At 42.6% G+C, this 21,155-nt stretch overlaps 1 protein-coding gene across 5 annotated transcripts in view; it reads right to left on the minus strand.

Moving 5' to 3' along the window:
- LOC139754617 (WASH complex subunit 1-like) overlaps positions 1-21,155 on the minus strand; it is a 98,365-nt gene that overhangs the window by 50,530 nt on the left and 26,680 nt on the right. For all 5 annotated transcript variants that reach the window (XM_071672073.1, XM_071672076.1, XM_071672074.1 and 2 more), the window contains one exon: positions 19,843-19,997. In XM_071672073.1, coding sequence (XP_071528174.1) covers positions 19,843-19,997 — 155 coding nt within the window. The remainder of the gene's footprint in view (positions 1-19,842; positions 19,998-21,155) is intronic.

The following is a 21,155-nucleotide window of genomic DNA, read 5'->3' on the forward strand; positions in this document are numbered from 1 at the left end:
CAAATATTTAATCTCCAACATGTCCAGCCTCCTCTGCACACCTTCATCTATAATCTATGCCTTGCATCCATCACAATTCTCAATGAGATTACTTTACCTTGAAACATATCCATTTTTGCCCTCCCTGGTAGTAACCTCTTTTGCTACACATTTCTCAATTCTCTAAGACCTTCACCCTCTCATTCACTCTATGACTTACTTGTGCTTCCATGGTTCCATTTGCTGCCATGTCTAATCCCAGGTATCTAAAATATTTTCACCAAATTTTCTCAATTTAAACTCAAACCCCAACTAAGTTGTCCCTCAACTCTGATAAATCTAAATACTATGCTTTTATTCACATTTACTCTAAACTTCCTTTCACACACTCTCCCAAATTTAGCCATGAACTCCTGCATTTTCTTGCCTGAATCTGCCAGCAGTGCTGTGTCATCAGTAAACAACCGACTCACTTCCTAGGTACCCCTAACAAACTGCATGCATAATCACCCCTCTCACCAAGACCTTCGTATTTACTTCCCTAACCATTACATCTATAAAGAAATCAAAGAGCCATGGTGATATCACACATTCCTTCACCTGGAACCTCACTCCACACACCCCTTCATCTGGGACCACTCACTCACCTCTCTTCCTACTTGCACACACTCCTGATAAAATTTCTCATTGCTTCTAGTAGCTTCCCTCCCATACCATATATTCTTAAGACCTTCCACAAGGGAACGCTATCAATATTATCATATGCTTTCTCCAGATCCATAAATGCCACATACAAATACTTCTGTTTCTCTAAGTATTTCTCACACATCCTTCACAGAAAACACCTGATCCACATATCCTCTTCTAGTCTTGAAACCACACTGCTCCTCCCCAGTCTGGTATTTTGTACATGCCTTCACCCTCTTAATCACACTTTCCCATACAAAAGACCAGGTACACTCAACATACTCATACCTCTGAAGTTTGAACACTTCCCTTTCCTCCTTGGCTATATACAAAGGCAGTATACATGTATTCCCTCAATCTTAAGGCACCTCACCATAATCCATACATACAATGGAAATTCTAATTAACCAATCAACAACACAGTCACCCCCCTTTCTCAAGAAATTCAATGCAACACCACCCACTCCAGTCACCTTGCCACATCTCATGTTACCCAAAGCTTTCATCACCTCTTCTCTCTTCACCAAGCCCCTTTCTGTGACTCTCTTATACTGCATACCTTCCCAACCCAAACACCCTACATCTACCACCCTATTATCAAACATGTTAAACATTCCTTCTGAAAACTCACTCCACCTCTAGTTTACCTCATCACTACCTATTTTTTCTTTTATGTTAGCTGAGATGGCATGGGTAAGTGAGGCCCTAATGAAGGCCATCTCACTGATGCTATATATACATGTACCCTAGCCTGAGTCACGTACCCATTTCATGGACCAACCAAGGATGGATGAACAGCTAGGTTGACTGCAGACTGACTACCAGAACCAGGATTAGAACCTATGTGCCCGACCCTGGGTGGCCCGTGAATGCGTTGCAGGCAGGAACACTAACCACTACACCACAAGAGTCCATTTGCCTCCTTAACTGATGTTCCCATTTATTTTCTTGTTTTTCTCACCATAAACCTCCTTCCAAAATATCTTATTCTCCTTGAAGTTTACTGATATTCAATCACCCCAACTCTCACTTACCCTCTTTTTCAACCTCTGCACCTTCCTCTTGATCTCCTGCTGCTTTCTCTTGTATATCTCCTAATCATTTTCACTTCTTCCCTATAAATTCTGCCAATACACCTCTCTTTTCTTTTTCACTAGCAGTTTTACTTCATCATCCCACCACACACTACCCTTTCCCACCTGCCCACCTCCCACCTGCTGTGTGCCACTCAATTTTCACACATGCCAGCACTGCTTCCCTAAAAATCTCCCATTCCTCACCTACTTCCCTTTCTTCCATTCACTCTCACCTTCTGCCATCCCACAGCCATTCTCTCCTCATATTTCTTCACACAAATCTCTTTTCTAAGCTCACTTCCACCACCCTCTTCTCACTTATACCATTTCCTCTATTCCAAAAAACCTTTACAAATCTTCGCCCTTGCCTCCACCAGGTAATGACCAGACATCCCACCAGGTGCCCCTCTCAACACATTCACATTCAAGAGTTCTCTTCTGCATCCATGAGGACAATATGTGTCAGACATGATTTGATCAAGTAAGCAGTAAAAGGGTAAGAGAGATGTGTGGAAATATGAACAGTGTAGATGAGAGAGCTTTAGATGGTGTGCTGAAATGATCTGGACATATAAGAAATGAGTGGGAAAGCTCTTGCCAAAATAATTATTGAGGTTTGTGGTTACAAAGAGGCTATATATGTTAGAAGTGTAGGAGAAAAGCAGAAAGGGAAGATCAAACAAGAGATGGAAGGATGGAGTAGAAAATATTTTGAGTGCCTGGGGCCTGAACATATAGGAGGGTAAAATGCATGCACAAGATAGAGTAAATTGGAGCAATGTGCTGTCAATGGCATGAACCAGGGGATATGAATTAACTGGGGAAAACCATGGAAAGGCCTGTGGAGCCTGGTTGTAACAGCTAGAGGGATGGCCGAGTGAACGAGGAGTTTTCTTCATCAGTTCCCAGTGCATATGTGAGAAATGGCAAACAAGTATGAAAAAATGTGGAATTTATGTATTTTCCTATGTACACACAGAACTTTAATTAAAAGAATATATGAAAAGAATAACCTTATTTTCATAGACAGTACTTATCTGATACAGGAAACTGTTTCTTCTACTCAAAAAATGACAATAAATTGGATGTGCAAATCTGGCATCCCACAACAACGAAATTAAGAGAACCAAGTTTTGTACAATGAGTGGCTGAGGGTTACAAAGCTATCAACCATGGGGGAAAGCATAGAGAACAGGAACATAACAGCCTTTAGGTTTCTAAATCAGCTGGATAAGACTGACAGTGAACAGTTCTTCATGAGATGCAGCACCAAAGTAACCAAAGGACATCTTAAAAAGCTGGGTGAAAACTTCTTAGAAAGGGTGTTAAAAAGTACTTGTTTAGTCTTAGGGTGGTTAATGGATGGAATAAATTAATCAATGAGACAATCAATGCTGGCAATTTACAAAGGTTCAAAAGGCTACTTGGTGGTATGGAAAGTTTGGGAAATAGGGACCCACAAGTGTAGAAGTCTCTGCACTGTACAAATACATAATCATATACGAACACTTTTTTGAGTTTATGGGTAACTGAGATGGGTGATAATTTTTCCACCTGTGGCAGTATACTACTAATGACATCTATGGATACAAGATGGAATCAAACATCAGCTGGGAATTCAAATGAAGGCAGAAACAATTAAACCTCACATGAGGTATGGAGGAGTCCTCAGTGATTTCTCACATTCTTCACTGCTCCCAGAACCTTCACCCCCTCCCCCACCCTGTGACTCACTTCTGCTTACATGGTTCCTTCTGCTGCTAAGTCCACTCTCAGATATCTAAAGCACTTCATTTCAGCCAATTTTTCTCCTTTCAAGCTTACATCCCAATTAACTTGTCCCTCTCCCCTACTGAACCTTGCTCTTATTCACATTTACTCTCAACTTTCTCCTTTCACACACTTTTCCAAACTCGGTCACCTACTTCTGCTGTTTCTTACTCGAATCAGCCACTAAAGCTGTATCATCGGCAAACAACAACTGAATCACTTCCCAAGCCCTCTCAACCACAACAGACTGCACACTCACCCCTCTCTCCAAAATTCTTGCATCTACCTCCCCTACCACTCTATCCATAAACAAATTACACAACCATGGGTACATCACACACCCCTGCTGCAAACCAACATTAACTGGGAACCAATCACTCTCCTCTCTTCCTAATTAAAATCTTTTCACTGCTTCTAGCAACTTACCTCCAACACCATATACTCTTAAGACCTTCACAAAGCATCTCTACCAACCCTATCACATGCCTTCTCCAGATCCATAAATGCTACATACAAATCCATCTGTTTTTCTAAGATTATTTTTTTATTATACTTTGTCGCTGTCTCCCGCGTTTGCGAGGTAGCGCAAGGAAACAGACGAAAGAAATGGCCCAACCCCCCCATACACATGTATATACATACGTCCACACACGCAAATATACATACCTACACAGCTTTCCATGGTTTACCCCAGACGCTTCACATGCCTTGATTCAATCCACTGACAGCACGTCAACCCCAGTATACCACATCGCTCCAATTCACTCTATTCCTTGCCCTCCTTTCACCCTCCTGCATGTTCAGGCCCCGATCACACAAAATCTTTTTCACTCCATCTTTCCACCTCCAATTTGGTCTCCCTCTTCTCCTCGTTCCCTCCACCTTCGACACATATATCCTCTTGGTCAATCTTTCCTCACTCATTCTCTCCATGTGCCCAAACCACTTCAAAACACCCTCTTCTGCTCTCTCAACCACGTTCTTTTTATTTCCACACATCTCTCTTACCCTTACGTTACTCACTCGATCAAACCACCTCACACCACACATTGTCCTCAACATCTCATTTCCAGCACATCCATCCTCCTGCACACAACTCTATCCATAGCCCACGCCTCGCAACCATACAACATTGCTGGAACCACTATTCCTTCCAACATACCCATTTTTGCTTTCTGAGATAATGTTCTCGACTTCCACACATTCTTCAAGGCCCCCAGAATTTTCGCCCCCTCCCCCACCCTATGATCCACTTCCGCTTCCATGGTTCCATCCGCTGCCAGATCCACTCCCAGATATCTAAAACACTTCACTTACTCCAGTTTTTCTCCATTCAAACTCACCTCCCAATTGACTTGACCCTCAACCCTACTGTACCTAATAACCTTGCTCTTATTCACATTTACTCTTAACTTTCTTCTTCCACACACTTTACCAAACTCAGTCACCAGCTTCTGCAGTTTCTCACATGAATCAGCCACCAGCGCTGTATCATCAGCGAACAACAACTGACTCACTTCCTAAGCTCTCTCATCCCCAACAGACTTCATACTTGCCCCTCTTTCCAAAACTCTTGCATTTACCTCCCTAACAACCCCATCCATAAACAAATTAAACAACCATGGAGACATCACACACCCCTGCCGCAAACCTACATTCACTGAGAACCAATCACTTTCCTCTCTTCCTACACGTACACATGCCTTACATCCTCGATAAAAACTTTTCACTGCTTCTAACAACTTTCCTCCCACACCATATATTCTTAATACCTTCCACAGAGCATCTCTATCAACTCTATCATATGCCTTCTCCAGATCCATAAATGCTACATACAAATCCATTTGCTTTTCTAAGTATTTCTCACACACATTCTTCAAAGCAAACACCTGATCCACACATCCTCTACCACTTCTGAAACCACACTGCTCTTCCCCAATCTGATGCTCTGTACATGCCTTCACCCTCTCAATCAATACCCTCCCATATAATTTACCAGGAATACTCAACAAACTTATACCTCTGTAATTTGAGCACTCACTCTAAGAATTTCTCATATAAATTCTTCAAAGCAAACACCTGATCCACAAATCCTCTACCACTTCTGAAATCACACTGCTCTTCCCCACTCTGATGCTCTGTACAAGCCTTCACCCTTTCATCCAATACCCTCCCATATAATCTTCCAGGAATACTCAACATAGGCCCTTGTCATTGCTTTGTTATAATTGTAGACTTCATACTTGCTAAACCTTTCACTGCTTCAGGTACTTTTTCTGTGTCCTTTAAAATTGTTGAGACTGTCGAATGGGACAACAGTAGATCACATGCAATCACATTAAATTTTTTTCCTCTTTCATTTTGGGTGATTACCTTCATTTTCAATTCCAAATCGAGCATCTTCCTCAGCTTCTTGACAGATCTATCAACATGTGATGGGGTTTTCCTCTTGCTCATCATCTTCTTAGGGGTTTAATACAAAATTGGGTTAATCCAGCATGAAAATTCATCAGATTCACTTGAATAACACACCCTTAACACACCCAGATGCTTCACATGCCCTGGTTCAATCCACTGACAGCATGTCAAACCCGGTATACCACATCGTTCCAATTCCCTCTATTCCTTGCATGGCTTTCACTCTCCTTTATGTTCAGGCCCCAATCGCTCAAAATCTTTTTCACTCCAACCTTCCACCTCCAATTTGGTCTCTCACTTTTCCTCGTTCCCTCCACCTCGACACATATATCCTCTTTGTCAATCTTTCCTCACTCATTTTCTCCATGTGACCAAGCCATTTCAATACACCCTCTTCTGCTCTCGCAATCACACTCTTTTTATTACCACACATCTCTCTTACCCTTTCCTTACTTACCCGATCAAACCACCTCACACTACACATTGTCCTCAAACGTCTCATTTCCAACACAACCACCCTCCTCCGCACAACCCTATCTATAGCCCACGTCTTGCAGCCATATAACATTGTTGGAACCATTATACCATCAAACATACCCATTTTTGCTCTCCGAGATAATATTCTCGCCTTCCACACATTCTTCAAAGCTCCCAGAACCTTCACCCCCTCCCTCACCCGGTGACTCACTTCCTCTTCCATGGTTCCATCCGCTGCTAAATCCACTCCCAGACACGTAAAACACTTCACTTCCTTCAGTTTTTCTCCATTCAAACTTACCTCCCAATTAACTTGTCCCTCAACCCTACTGAACCTAATAACCTTACTCTTATTCACATTTACCCTCAGCTCTCTTACTTCACACACTTTACCAAACTCAGTCACCAGCTTATGCAGTTTCTCACCCAAATCAGCCACCAGTGCTGTATCATCAGCAAACAACTGACTCACTTCCCAAGCCCTCTCATCCACAACAGACTGCATACTTGCCCCTCTCTCCAAAACTCTTGTATTCACATCCCTAACAACCCCATCCATAAACAAATTAAAAAACCATGGAGACATCACACACCCATGCCGCAAACCGACATTCACTGGGAACCAATCACTTTCCTCTCTTCCTACTCGTATACACGCCTTACACCCTCGATAAAAATTTTTACTGCTTCTAGCAACTTACCTCCCACACCATATACTCTTAATACCTTCCACAGAGCATCTTTACAACTGTATTGAAAGATATATATAACTGAAAGATATATGTAAATCAAAATATTGCACCTTTACTTCCCATGCTTTCCCCGCATGTCAGAGAAGGTGACTAAAGGGGATGGGAGCAGAGGGCTAGAAACCCTCCCCTCCTTGTATTTTAACTTTCTAAAGGGGAAAACAGAAGAAGGAGTCTGCAGGGAGTGCTCATCCTCCTCGAAGGCTCAGACTGGGATGACTGGGGTGTCTAAATGTGTGTGGATGTAACCAAGATGAGAAAAAAGGAGAGATAGGTAGTATATTTGAGGAAAGGAACCTGGATGTTTTGGCTGAGTGAAACGAAGCTCAAGGGTAAAGTGGAAGAGTGATTTGGGAATGTCTTGGGAGTAAAGTCAGGGGTTGGTGAGAAGACAAGAGCAAAGGAAAGAGTAGCACGACTCTGGAAGCAGGAGTTGTGGGACTATGTGATAATGTAAGAATGTAAACTCTAGATAATATGGATAAATCCGAAAGTGGATGGCGAGAGATAGGTGATTACTGGTGCCTATGCACCTGGTCATGAGAAGAAAGATCATGAGAGGCAAGTGTTTTGGGAGCAGTTGAGTGAGTGAGTGTGTTAGCAGCTTTGATGCACGAGACCAGGTTATAGTGATGGGTGAGTTGAATGCAAATGTGGCAGTTGAAGGTATAATTGGTGTACATAGGGTGTTCAGTGTTGTAAATGGAAATGGTGAAGAGCTTGTAGATTTGTGCTGAAAAAGGACTGGTGATTGGGAATACCTGGTATACATAAGTTTGTAAGTGAGAGAGATGGCCAGAGAGCGTTATTGGATTACGTGTTAACTGATAGGCGTGTGAAAGAGAGACTTTTGGATGTTAATGTGCTGAGAAGGGCAACTAGAGGGATGTACGATCATTATCTTGTGGAGGCAAAGGTGAAGATGAAAAGGTGAATATGTAAAGGTTTTCAGAAAAGAAGAATGTTGGGGTGAAGAGAATGGTGAGAGTAAGTGAGCTTGGAAAGGAGACTTGTGTGAGGAAGTAACAGGAGAGATTGAGTGCAAAATGGAAAAAGGTGAGAGCAAATGATGTAAGAGGAGTGGGAGAGGAATGGGATGTACTTAGGGAAGCAGTGATGGCTTCCCCAAAAGATGCTTGTGGCATGAGAAGCGTGGGAGGTGGGCAGATTAGAAAGGGAAGTGAGTTGTGGGATGAAGAAGTAAGATTATTAGTGAAAGAGAAGAGAGAGGCATTTGGACGATTTTTGCAGGGAAATAATGCAAATGAGTGGGAGATGTATAAAAGAAAGAGACAAGAGGTCAAGAGAAAGGTGCAAGAGGTGAAAAAGAGGGCAAATGAGAGTTGGGGTGAGAGAGTATCATTAAATTTTAGGAAAAATAAAAAGATGTCTTGGAAGGAGGTAAATAAAGTACTTAAGTCAATAGAACAAATGGGAACATCAGTGAAGGGGGCAAATGAGGAGGTAATAACAAGTAGTAGTGAAGTGAGAGGGATATGGAGTGAGTATTTTGAAGGTTTGTTGAATGTGTTTTATGAGAGTGGCAGATATAGGGTGTTTTGGTTGAGTTGGTGTGTGAAGTGAGAGAGTCGGGGAGAATGATTTGATAAACAAAGAAGAGGTTGCGAAAGCTTTGCGGAAGATGAAAGCCAGCAAGGTGGCGAGTTTGGATGGTATTGCTGCGGATTTATTAATAAAAGGGGGTGACTGTGTTACTGACTGGTTGGTGAGGATATTCAATGTATGTATGGTTCATGGTGAAGTGCCTGAGGATCGGTGGAATGCATGTATAGTGCCAATGTACAAAGGCAAAGGGGATAAAGGTGAGTGTTCAAGTTACAGAGGTATGAGTTTGTTGAGCATTCCTGGGAAATTATATGGGAGGGTATTGATGGTCAAGACATGTACAGAGCACCAGACTGGGACGGAGCAGTGTGGTTTCAGAAGTGGTAAAGGATGTGTGGATCAAGTGTTTGCTTTGAAGAACGTATGTGAGAAATACTTAGATAATCAGATGGATTTGTATGAAGCATTTATGGATCTGGAGAAGGCATATGATAGAGTTGATAGAGATGCTCTGTGGAAGGTTTTAAGAGTATATGGTGCGGGAGGTAAGTTGCCAGAAACAGTGAAAAGTTTTTATTGGGGATGTAAGGCATGTGTTCGAGTAAGAAGAGAGAAAAGTGATGGTTCCCAAAGAATGTCAGTTTGCAGCAGGGGTGTGTTATGTCTCCATGGTTGTTTGATTTGTTTATGGATGGGGTTGTTAGGGAGGTGAATGCAAGAGTTTTGGAGATAGGGGCAAGTATGCAGTCTGTTGTGGATGAGAGGGCTTGGGAAGTGAGTCAGTTGTTGTATGCTGATGATAATGCACTGGTGTTTGATTCAGAAAACTGCAGAAATTGGTGACTGAGTTTGGTAAAGTTTATGAAAGACGAAAGCTGAGAGTGAATGTGAATAAGAGCAAGGTTATTAGGTTCAGTAGGGATGAGGGACAAGTAAATTGGGAGGTAAGTTTGAATGGAGAAAAACTGGAGGAAGTGAAATGTTTTAGATATCTGGGAGTGGATTTAGCAGCAGATGGAACCATTTAAGTGGAAGTGAGTCACAGGGTGGGGGAGGGGGCAAAGGTTCTGAGAGCGTTGAAGAATGTGTGGAAGGGGAGAACATATCTCGGAGAGCAAAAATGGGTATGTTTGAAGGAATAGTGGTTCCAACGATGTTATACAGTTGTGAGGCATGGGCGATAGATAAGGTTGTGCAGAGGAGGGTGGATGTGTCGGACATGAGATGTTGGAGGACAATATGTGGTGTGAGGTGGTTTGATCGAGTAAGCAATGAAAGGGTAAGAGAGATGAGTGGTAATAAAAAGTGTGTCTAGCTGTCATGTATAATGCACCGAAACCACAGCTCCCTTTCCACATCCACGCCCAAAAAAACTTTCCATGGCTTACCCCAGATGCATCACATGCCCTGGTTCTATCCACTGACAGCACATCGACCCCGGTATACCACATCATTCCAATTCACTCTATTCCTTGCATGCCTTTCACCCTCCTGCATGCTCAGGCCCCGATCACTCAAAATCTTTTTCACTCCATCTTTCCACCTCCAATTTGGTCTCCCACTTCTCCTCGTTCCCTCCACCTCTGACAAACATATCCTCTTTATCAATCCTTCCTCACTCATTCTCTCCATGTGACCAAACCATTTCAAAACACCCTCTTCTGCTCTCTCAACCACACTTTTTATTACCACACATCTCTCTTACCTTTTCATTACTTACTCGATCAAACCACCCCACACCACATTTTGTCCTCAAACATCACATTTCCAGCACATCCACCCTCCTTTGCATAACTCTATCTACAGCCCATGCCTCACAACCATATAACATTGTTGGAACCACTATTCCTTCAAACATACCCATTTTTGCTTTCCAAGATAACGTTCTCAATTTCCACACATTTTTCAATGCTCCCAGAACTTTCACCCCCTCCCCCACCCTATGATCCACTTCCGCTTCCATGGTTCCATCTGCTGCCAAATCCACTCCCAGATATCTAAAACACTTCACTTCCTCCAGTTGTTCTCCATTCAAACTTACCTCCCAACTGACTTGTTCATCAACCCTACTGGACCTAATAACCTTGCTCTTATTCACATTTACTCTCAGCTTTCTTCTTTCGCACACTTTACCAAACTCAGTCACCAGCTTCTACAGTTTCTCACTCGAATCAGCCACCAGCACTGTATCATCAGCGAACAACAACTGACTTACTTCCCAAGCTCTCTCATCCACAACAGACTGCATACTTGCCCCTCTTTAGAAAACTCTTGCATTCACCTCCTTAACAACCCCATCCATAAACAAATTAAACAACCATGGAGACATCAAGCACCCCCGCCGCAAACCAACATTCACTGAGAACCAATCACTTTCCTCTCTTCCTACTCGTACACATGCCTTACATCCTTGATAAAAACTTTTCACTGCTTCTAACAACTTGCCTCCCACACCATATATTCATAATACCTTCCACAGAGCATCTCTATCAACTCTATCATATGCCTTCTCCAGATCTATAAATGCTACATACAAATCCATTTGCTTTTCTAAGTATTTCTCACATACATTCTTCAATGCAAACACCTGATCCACAAATCCTCTACCACTTCTGAAACCACACTGCTCTTCCCCAATTTGATGCTCTGTACATGCCTTCACCCTCTCAATCAATACCCTCCCATATAATTTCCCAGGAATACTCAACAAACTTATACCTCTGTTATTTGAGCACTCAATTTTATCCCCTTTGGCTTTGTACAGTGGCACTATGCAAGCATTCCGCCAATCCTCAGGCACCTCACCATGAGTCATATTTTTTAATTTCTTTTTTATTTTGCTTTGTCGCTGTCTCCCGCGTTTGCGAGGTAGTGCAAGGAAACAGACAAAAGAAATGGCCCAACCCACCTCCATACACATGTATATACATACACGTCCACACACGCAAACATACATACCTATACATCTCAATGTACACATATGTATACACACACAGACATATACATATATACACATGTACATAATTCATACTGTCTGCCTTTACTTATTCCCATCGCCACCTTGCCATACATGGAATAACATCTCCCTCCCCCCTCATGTGTGTGAGGTAGTGCTAGGAAAAGTCAAAACAGTCCCCATTTGTTCAAACTCAGTCTCTAGCTGTCATGTATTAATGCCCGAAACCACAGCTCCCTTTCCACATCCAGGCCCCACACAACTTTCCATGGTTTACCCCAGATGCTTCACATGCCCTGATTCAATCCACTGACAGCACGTCGACCCCGGTATATCACATCGATCCAATTCACTCTATTCCTTGCCTGCCTTTCACCCTCCTGCATGTTCAGCCCCAGATCACTCAAAATCTTTTTCACTCCATCTTTCCACCTCCAATTTGGTCTCCCTCTTCTCCTCGTTCCCTCCACCTCCGACACATATATCCTCTTGATCAATCTTCCCTCACTCATTCTCTCCATGTGCCCAAACCATTTCAAAACACCCTCTTCTGCTCTCTCAACCACGCTCTTTTTATTTCCACACATCTCTCTTACCCTTACAATACTTACTCGATCAAACCACCTCACACCACATATTGTCCTTAAACATCTCATTTCCAGCACATCCACCCTCCTGCGCACAACTCTATCCATAGCCCATGCCTCGCAACCATACAACATTGTTGGAACCACTATTCATTCAAACATACCCATTTTTGCTTTCCGAGATAATGTTCTCGACTTTCACACATTCTTCAAGGCTCCCAGGATTTTCGCTCCCTCCCCCACATACAGGTATGTTTTGGACAATCACATGTTTACCAAATGGCGTCCTAGCTTCGTCTCTTCGATGTATATCAACTGACTGTTATATTTCTCTCTTGTGTCTCCCCTGATGATGTGATTATTACACGAAAGTGCACTTGGGAACTTTTCATGGTTCATTTTCCCTGTGGACTCATAGGAATATACATATATATATATATTTATTTATTATATTATTTTGCTTTGTTGCTGTCTCCCGCGTTAGCGAGGTAGCGCAAGGAAACAGACGAAAGAATGGCCCAACCCACCCACATACACATGTATATACATACACGTCCACACACGCAAATATACATACCTATACATCTCAATGTACACATATATATACACACACAGACATATACATATATACACATGTACATAGTTCATACTGTCTGCCTTTATTTGTTCCCAGTGCCACCCCGCCACACATGGAATAACAACCCCCTCCCCCCTCATGTGTGCAAGGTAGTGCCAGGAAAGGCACCAAAGGCCCCATTCGTTCACACTCAGTCTCTAGCTGTCATGTAATAATGCACCGAAACCACAGCTCCCTTTCCACATCCAGGCCCCACACACTTTCCATGGTTTACCCCAGATGCTTCACATGCCCTGGTTCAATCCATTGACAGCACGTCAACGCCGGTATACCACATCGTTCCAATTCACTCTATTCCTTGCACGCCTTTCACCCTCCTGCATGTTCAGGCCCCGATCACCCAAAATCTTTTTCACTCCATCTTTCCACCTCCAATTTGGTCTCCCACTTCTCCTCGCTCCCTCCACTTCTGACACATATATCCTCTTGGTCAATCTTTCCCCACTCATTCTCTCCATGTGACCAAACCACTTCAAAACACCCTATTCTGCTCTCTCAACCATGCTCTTTTTATTTCCACACAGCTCTCTCACCCTTACATCACTTACTCGATCAAACCACCTCACACCACATATTGTCCTCAAACATCTCATTTCCAGCACATCCACCCTCCTGCGCACAACTCTATCCATAGCCCACGCCTCGCAACCATACAACATTGTTGGAACCACTATTCCTTCAAACATACCCATTTTTGCTTTCCGAGATAATGTTCTCGACTTCCACACATTCTCCAAGGCTCCCAGAATTTTCGCCCCCTCCCCCACCCTATGATCCACTTCTGCTTCCATGGCTCCATCTGCTGCCAGATCCACTCCCAGATATCTAAAACACTTTACTTCCTCCAGTTTTTCTCCATTCAAACTTACCTCCCAGTTGACTTGACCCTCAACCCTACTGTACCTAATAACATTGCTCTTATTCACATTTACTCTTAACTTTCTTCTTTAACACACTTTACCAAACTCAGTCACCAGCTTCTGCAGTTTCTTACATGAATCAACCACCAGTGCTGTATCATCAGCGAATAACAACTGACTCACTTCCCAAGCTCTCTCATCCACAACAGACTGCATACTTGCCCCTCTTTCCAAAACTCTTGCATTCACCTCCCAAACAATCCCATCCATAAACAAATTAAACAACCATAGAGACATCACACACCCTTGCTGCAAACCTACATTCACTGAGAACCAATCACTTTCCTCTCTTCCTACACGTACACATGCCTTACATCCTCGATAAAAACTTTTCACTGCTTCTAACAACTTGCCTCCCACACCATACATTCTTAAAACCTTCCATAGAGCATCTCTATCAACTCTATCATATGCCTTCTCCAGATCCATAAATGCTACATACAAATCCATTTGTTTTTCTAAGTATTTCTCACATACATTCTTCAAAGCAAACACCTGATCCACACATCCTCAAGCACTTCTGAAACCACACTGCTCTTCCCCAATCTGATGCTCTGTACACGCCTTCACCCTCTCAATCAATACCCTCCCATATAATTTACCAGGAATACTCAACAGACTTATACCTCTGTAATTTGAGCACTCACTCTTATCCCCTTTGCCTTTGTACAATGGCACTATGCAAGCATTCCGCTAATCCTCAGGCACCTCACCATGAATCATACATACATTAAATAACCTTACTAATCAATCAACAATACAGTCACCCCCTTTTTTAATAGATTCCACTGCAATACCATCCATACCTGCTGCTTTGCCGGCTTTCATCTTCCGTAAAGCTTTTACTACCTCTTCTCTATTTACCAAATCATTTTCCCTAACCCTCTCGCTTTGCACACCACCTCGACCAAAACACCCTATATCTGCCACTCTATCATCAAACACATTCAACAAACCTTCAAAATACTCACTCCATCTCCTTCTCACATCAACACTACTTTCTTCTCATGCCCAGGTGCATATGCACCAATAATCACCCATCTCTCTCCATCAACTTTCAGTTTTACCCATACCAATCTAGAATTTACTTTCTTACACTCTATCACATACTCCCACAACTCCTGATTCAGGAGTAGTGCTATTCCTTCCCTTGCTCTTGTCCTCTCACTAACCCCTGACTTTACTCCCAAGACATTTCCAAACCACTCTTCCCCTTTACCCTTTAGCTTTGTTTCACTCAGGGCCAAAACATCCAGGTTCCTTTCTTCAAACATACTACCTATCTCTCCTTTTTTCTCATCTTGGTTACATCCACACACATTTAGACACCCCAATCTGAGCCTTCGAGGAGGATGAGCACTCCTCGCATGACTCCTTCTTCTGTTTCCCCTTTTAGAAAGTTAGAATACACATGGTGACTGAGTTTGGTAAAGTGTGTGAAAGAAGAAAGTTAAGAGTAAATGTGAATAAGAGCAAGGTTATTAGGTACAGTAGGGTTGGGGGTCGAGTCAATTGGGAGGTGAGTTTGAATGGAGAAAAACTGGAGGAAGTAAAGTGTTTTAGATATCTGGGAGTGGATCTGGCAGCGGATGGAACCATGAAAGCGGAAGTGGATCATAGGGTGGGGGAGGGGGCGAAAATCCTGGGAGCCTTGAAGAATGTGTGGAAGTCGAGAACATTATCTCGGAAAGCAAAAATGGGTATGTTTGAAGGAATAGTGGTTCCAACAATGCTGTATGGTTGCGAGGCGTGGGCTATGGATAGAGTTGTGCGCAGGAGGATGGATGTGCTGGAAATGAGATGTTTGAGGACAATGTGTGGTGTGAGGTGGTTTGATCGAGTAAGTAACTTAAGGGTAAGAGAGATGTGTGGAAATAAAAAGAGCGTGGTTGAGAGAGCAGAAGAGGGTGTTTTGAAATGGTTTGGGCACATGGAGAGAATGAGTGAGGAAAGATTGACCAAGAGGATATATGTGTCGGAGGTGGAGGGAACGAGAAGTGGGAGACCAAACTGGATGTGGAAAGATGGAGTGAAAAAGATTTTGTGTGATCGGGGCCTGAACATGCAGGAGGGTGAAAGGAGGGCAAGGAATAGAGTGAATTGGATCGATGTGGTATACTGGGGTTGACGTGCTGTCAGTGGATTGAATCAGGGCATGTGAAGCGTCTGGGGTAAACCATGGAAAGCTGTGTAGGTATGTATATTTGCGTGTGTGGACGTATGTATATACATGTGTATGGGGGTGGGTTGGGCCATTTCTTTCGTCTGTTTCCTTGCGCTACCTCGCAAACGCGGGAGACAGCGACAAAGCAAAAAAAAAAAAAAAAAAAAAAAAATATGTATAAAAGAAGAGTGAATGTTGGGGTGAAGAGGGTGGTGAGAGTAAGTGAGCTTGGGAAGGAGACTTGTGTGAGGAAGTACCAGGAGAGACTGAGTACAGAATGGAAAAAGGTGAGAACAATGGAAGTAAGGGGAGTGGGGGAGGAATGGAATGTATTTAGGGAATCAGTGATGGATTGCGCAAAAGATGCTTGTGGCATGAGAAGAGTGGGAGGTGGGTTGATTAGAAAGGGTAGTGAGTGGTGGGATGAAGAAGTAAGAGTATTAGTGAAAGAGAAGAGAGAGGCATTTGGATGATTTTTGCAGGGAAAAAATGTAATTGAGTGGGAGACGTATAAAAGAAAGAGACAGGAGGTCAAGAGAAAGGTGCAAGAGGTGAAAAAAAGGGCAAATGAGAGTTGGGGTGAGAGAGTATCATTAAATTTTAGGGAGAATAAAAAGATGTTCTGGAAGGAGGTAAATAAAGTGCGTAAGACAAGGGAGCAAATGGGAACTTCAGTGAAGGGCGCAAATGGGGAGGTGATAACAAGTAGTGGTGATGTGAGAAGGAGATGGAGTGAGTATTTTAAAGGTTTGTTGAATGTGTTTGATGATTGAGTGGCAGATATAGGGTGTTTTGGTCGAGGTGGTGTGCAAAGTGAGAGGGTTAGGGAAAATGATTTGGTAAACAGAGAAGAGGTAGTAAAAGCTTTGCGGAAGATGAAAGCCGGCAAGGCAGCAGGTTTGGATGGTATTGCAGTGGAATTTATTAAAAAAGGGGGTGACTGTATTATTGACTGGTTGGTAAGGTTATTTAATGTATGTATGACTCATGGTGAGGTGCCTGAGGATTGGCGGAATGCATGCATAATGCCACTGTACAAAGGCAAAGGGGATAAGAGTGAGTGCTCAAATTACAGAGGTATGAGTTTGTTGAGTATTCCTGGTAAATTATATGGGAGGGTATTGATTGAGAGGGTGAAGGCATGTACAGAGCATCAGATTGGGGAAGAGCAGTGTGGTTTCAGAAGTGGTAGAGGATGTGTGGATTAGGTGTTTGCTTTGAAGAATGTATGTGAGAAATACTTAGAAAAGCAAATGGATTTGTATGTAGCATTTATGGATCTGGAGAAGGCATATGATAGAGTTGATAGAGATGCTCTGTGGAAGGTATTAAGAATATATGGTGTGGGAGGCAAGTTGTTAGAAGCAGTGAAAAGTTTTTATCGAGGATGTAAGGCATGTGTACGTGTAGGAAGAGAGGAGAGTGATTGGTTCTCAGTGAATGTAGGTTTGCGGCAGGGGTGTGTGATGTCTCCATGGTTGTTTAATTTGTTCATGGATGGGGTTGTTAGGGAGGTGAATGCAAGAGTTTTGGAAAGAGGGGCAAGTATGAAGTCTGTTGGGGATGAGAGAGCTTGGGAAGTGAGTCAGTTGTTGTTCGCTGATGATACAGCGCTGGTGGCTGATTCATGTGAGAAACTGCAGAAGCTGGTGACTGAGTTTGGTAAAGTGTGTGAAAGAAGAAAGTTAAGAGTAAATGTGAATAAGAGCAATGTTATTAGGTACAGTAGGGTTGAGGGTCAAGTCAATTGGGAGGTGAGTTTGAATGGAGAAAAACTGGAGGAAGTGAAGTGTTTCAGATATCTGGGAGTCGATCTGGCAGCGGATGGAACCATGGAAGCGGAAGTGGATCATAGGGTGGGGGAGGGGGCGAAAATTCTGGGAGCCTTGAAGAATGTGAGGAAGTTGAGAACATTATCTCGGAAAGCAAAAATGGGTATGTTTGAAGGAATGGTGGTTCCAACAACGTTGTATGGTTGCGAGGCGTGGGCTATGGATAGAGTTGTGCGCAGGAGGATGGATGTGCTGGAAATGAGATGTTTGAGGACAATGTGTGGTGTGAGGTGGTTTGATCGAGTAAGTAACGTAAGGGTAAGAGAGATGTGCGGAAATAAAAAGAGCGTGGTTGAGAGAGAAGAGGGTGTTTTGAAATGGTTTGGGCACATGGAGAGAATGAGTGAGGAAAGATTGACCAAGAGGATATATGTGTCGGAGGTGGAGGGAACGAGGAGAAGAGGGAGACCAAATTGGAGGTGGAAAGATGGAGTGAAAAAGATTTTGTGTGATCGGGGCCTGAACATGCAGGAGGGTGAAAGGAGGGTAAGGAATAGAGTGAATTGGAGCGATGTGGTATACCGGGGTTGACGTGCTGTCAGTGGATTGAATCAAGGCATGTGAAGCGTCTGGGGTAAACCATGGAAAGCTGTGTAGGTATGTATATTTGCGTGTGTGGACGTATGTATATACATGTGTATGGGGGTGGGTTGGGCCATTTCTTTCGTCTGTTTCCTTGCACTACCTCGCAAACGCGGGAGACAGCGGAAAAAAAAAAGAAAAAAAAAAGAAAACCACCCACATATTGCACTGTTTTACAATGTCATTGTATAATGAATACTGTGTAATGTAAATGTAATACATTATAGGCCCTGCAAAAATATTTCCCAATAGGTAGTGGCATATTTTCCAACTGTGCAATAACCCCCACCTGTAATGAAGTGTGTGAATTTAGTTAGCAAAGCTGTTTCTGGTACTTACGAATATATCCTGCCATGCTATTTCATGATACCAAATACACTACTCAACCTGGTCATCTGCAGAGGTGGTGCAACATAAACTGTTGCTCCGAGACCTGTTGTCGGTAGCACAAGTTTCCAGGTGTCACCTAATCCATCATGAAGCAGTATTCTGGTGGACAGCAACCCACCCACAGGCAATATCAGAGACACTGTGCCCTTTGTTATGAAGGGCAATAACAGCTCCTTGTGTTCCCTGTGAGGTTTCCATATTGACTGACATGTGTAAGGCACTACTGCCCCATACTGCCTCTGTTTTACACCCAGCATTCTCGTGTGGTTCATAGCACATGGTTCATAGTCCATGACATGTTCACCACAACTGAACCCTCTCTCATTATTTGGCTAAATAAAACATCAAACCGTAAAAATGAAACAAACACACTGAGTTAACCTCATTCTATCTTACCACATAGGTTGTAGATCACCAGTGGTGCCACCTACCTCCTTACACTATGTAGTGGTTGTCATTCAACTGTTAAACTCATTCCCATATGGCAACACTCATTGTATTGGATACCAAGTGGGTGGGTTGTGGGGATACACGTACCAACTCTCCCAACATGTCACAAGTTAATGTATGTTTTTGGTAGTCATCGATCACACCCTGTACTGGTACTTTCTGGAACTAGTGTACATATTCATACATGTTTGCCTTCATCCATTCCCAATGCCACCCTGCCCCACAATAAAAAGCACAAATGCATGAAGGGAAAGAAAAAGGATAACACATATATTCCCTTCTCTTCCCCCATACCTGATCATCGCCCCCTACATCAGCGAGGAGGCACCAGGAAACAAACAAAGAAAGGCCAAATCCCCTTACACTTATTCTCTAGCTGTCATGTGTGATGCACAGAAACCACAGCTCCCCATCCACGTCCAGGCCCCACACACCCCTACATGGATTGGTAAATTGTGAAAATATCAAAAAGCCTTGACATTGGTCCCTTTCCTAAAAAAGAAAAAAAAAATCAGATTTGGGATATCGCACTACAAACATTTCAAAAATCTAGCTTCAACTTTAAATTTCTTAAGCAGCCATGACCATAAAAGTCAACTTACGGATTGTGAGTTGTGTTGTAAAGGAGTAGTGAGGACACTGAGGAGAGGTGAGGTGGTAATCTTCCGAGCCCATCCTCGTGCTTCACATCCTCTAATCCCTGTACCTTGAGTGATGCTCCATGTCTTTCACGCACATGGTAAAACTTTAGCTTCTCCTGAGAATTTATATACACTGTAATGCCTTGGTAAAATGAAGTATATAGAAAGACATCCATCAAACTCATTCACAACACACTGAACAAAATACTCTTCATAATCCTGTGAGAAAAAATATGGACTAACCTTTAATAATAATTATCATTAAATTTTCACAATCTTTACCAATAAAACAGAAACATAACTCATGGTATGTTGTTTCCTAGCAACTGAGTACAGTATCACCATTTCTTAAAAAGGAGCCAAAACTGAGGAGTCAAAGATCTTTGTTTCCAACTTTCTGATTCAAACCAGCTTCAGATTTCAATCTGAAATGATACCTAAATACATGCATTTGATTTCTGCAGTCATTCTATTATCAACTTTGCTCTTCTCTGACACCATCCTCATATCCCAACCATCAAAATTTTTCCCATTACCTCCTCACATCTCTCATACTTCTCACCCTCTGAAAATCCTATCCTATTCATAACCCTCACCCAACTCTCATAATTCAAATCACTCATACCACAGCCTTAATAATCCTTCAACCTTTAACACTCTTCACTACCTTCAAATTCCTCAATTAATTTCTCTTTCCTTAACCTCTTACCATTCATCAATATAAACACATTCCTTATTTTCTTTATGCTTCACATATCTCCTTCCTCCCTCATCTCACACTCAATTTTTCACAATACTTACACCATTCCATCCCTCAATATGAAACCCTTCTAAATCCCTAGCCCCCTCCTACATCCACAAACCTCTTAAGTACAAGGCACCACAAATCAAATAAAACTGCCTTTGCTTTATTTTTGTCACATTAGCTGAGACAGTATGGGCAAGTGAATGCTCTAATACAGCCTCAGTTGTGATAACCTATTTGTACTTTATCTACAATAACCAAGTTCTAAAATTCATGCATGTTGTCTGCATCAACCAAGTCCTCATTTATTCTGTTCCATTAATCCACCACTAAGAAACTATTAAAGTATTTCTTTACATCCTTTTTAATAAGTTTCTCAGTTAATTTCATGTTATGTCCTCCTCTTACTTTAACCCTACATCTTTTTAATACTATTTACAGGCCACATCATTTATCCAATTCACTCTATTCCTTGCACACCTTTCACCCTCCTGTATGTTCAGGCCCCAATTCCTCAAAATCTTTTTCA

This window comes from Panulirus ornatus, chromosome 17, assembly GCF_036320965.1.
Source record: "Panulirus ornatus isolate Po-2019 chromosome 17, ASM3632096v1, whole genome shotgun sequence".
Classification (NCBI taxonomy): Eukaryota; Metazoa; Arthropoda; class Malacostraca; order Decapoda; family Palinuridae; genus Panulirus; species Panulirus ornatus.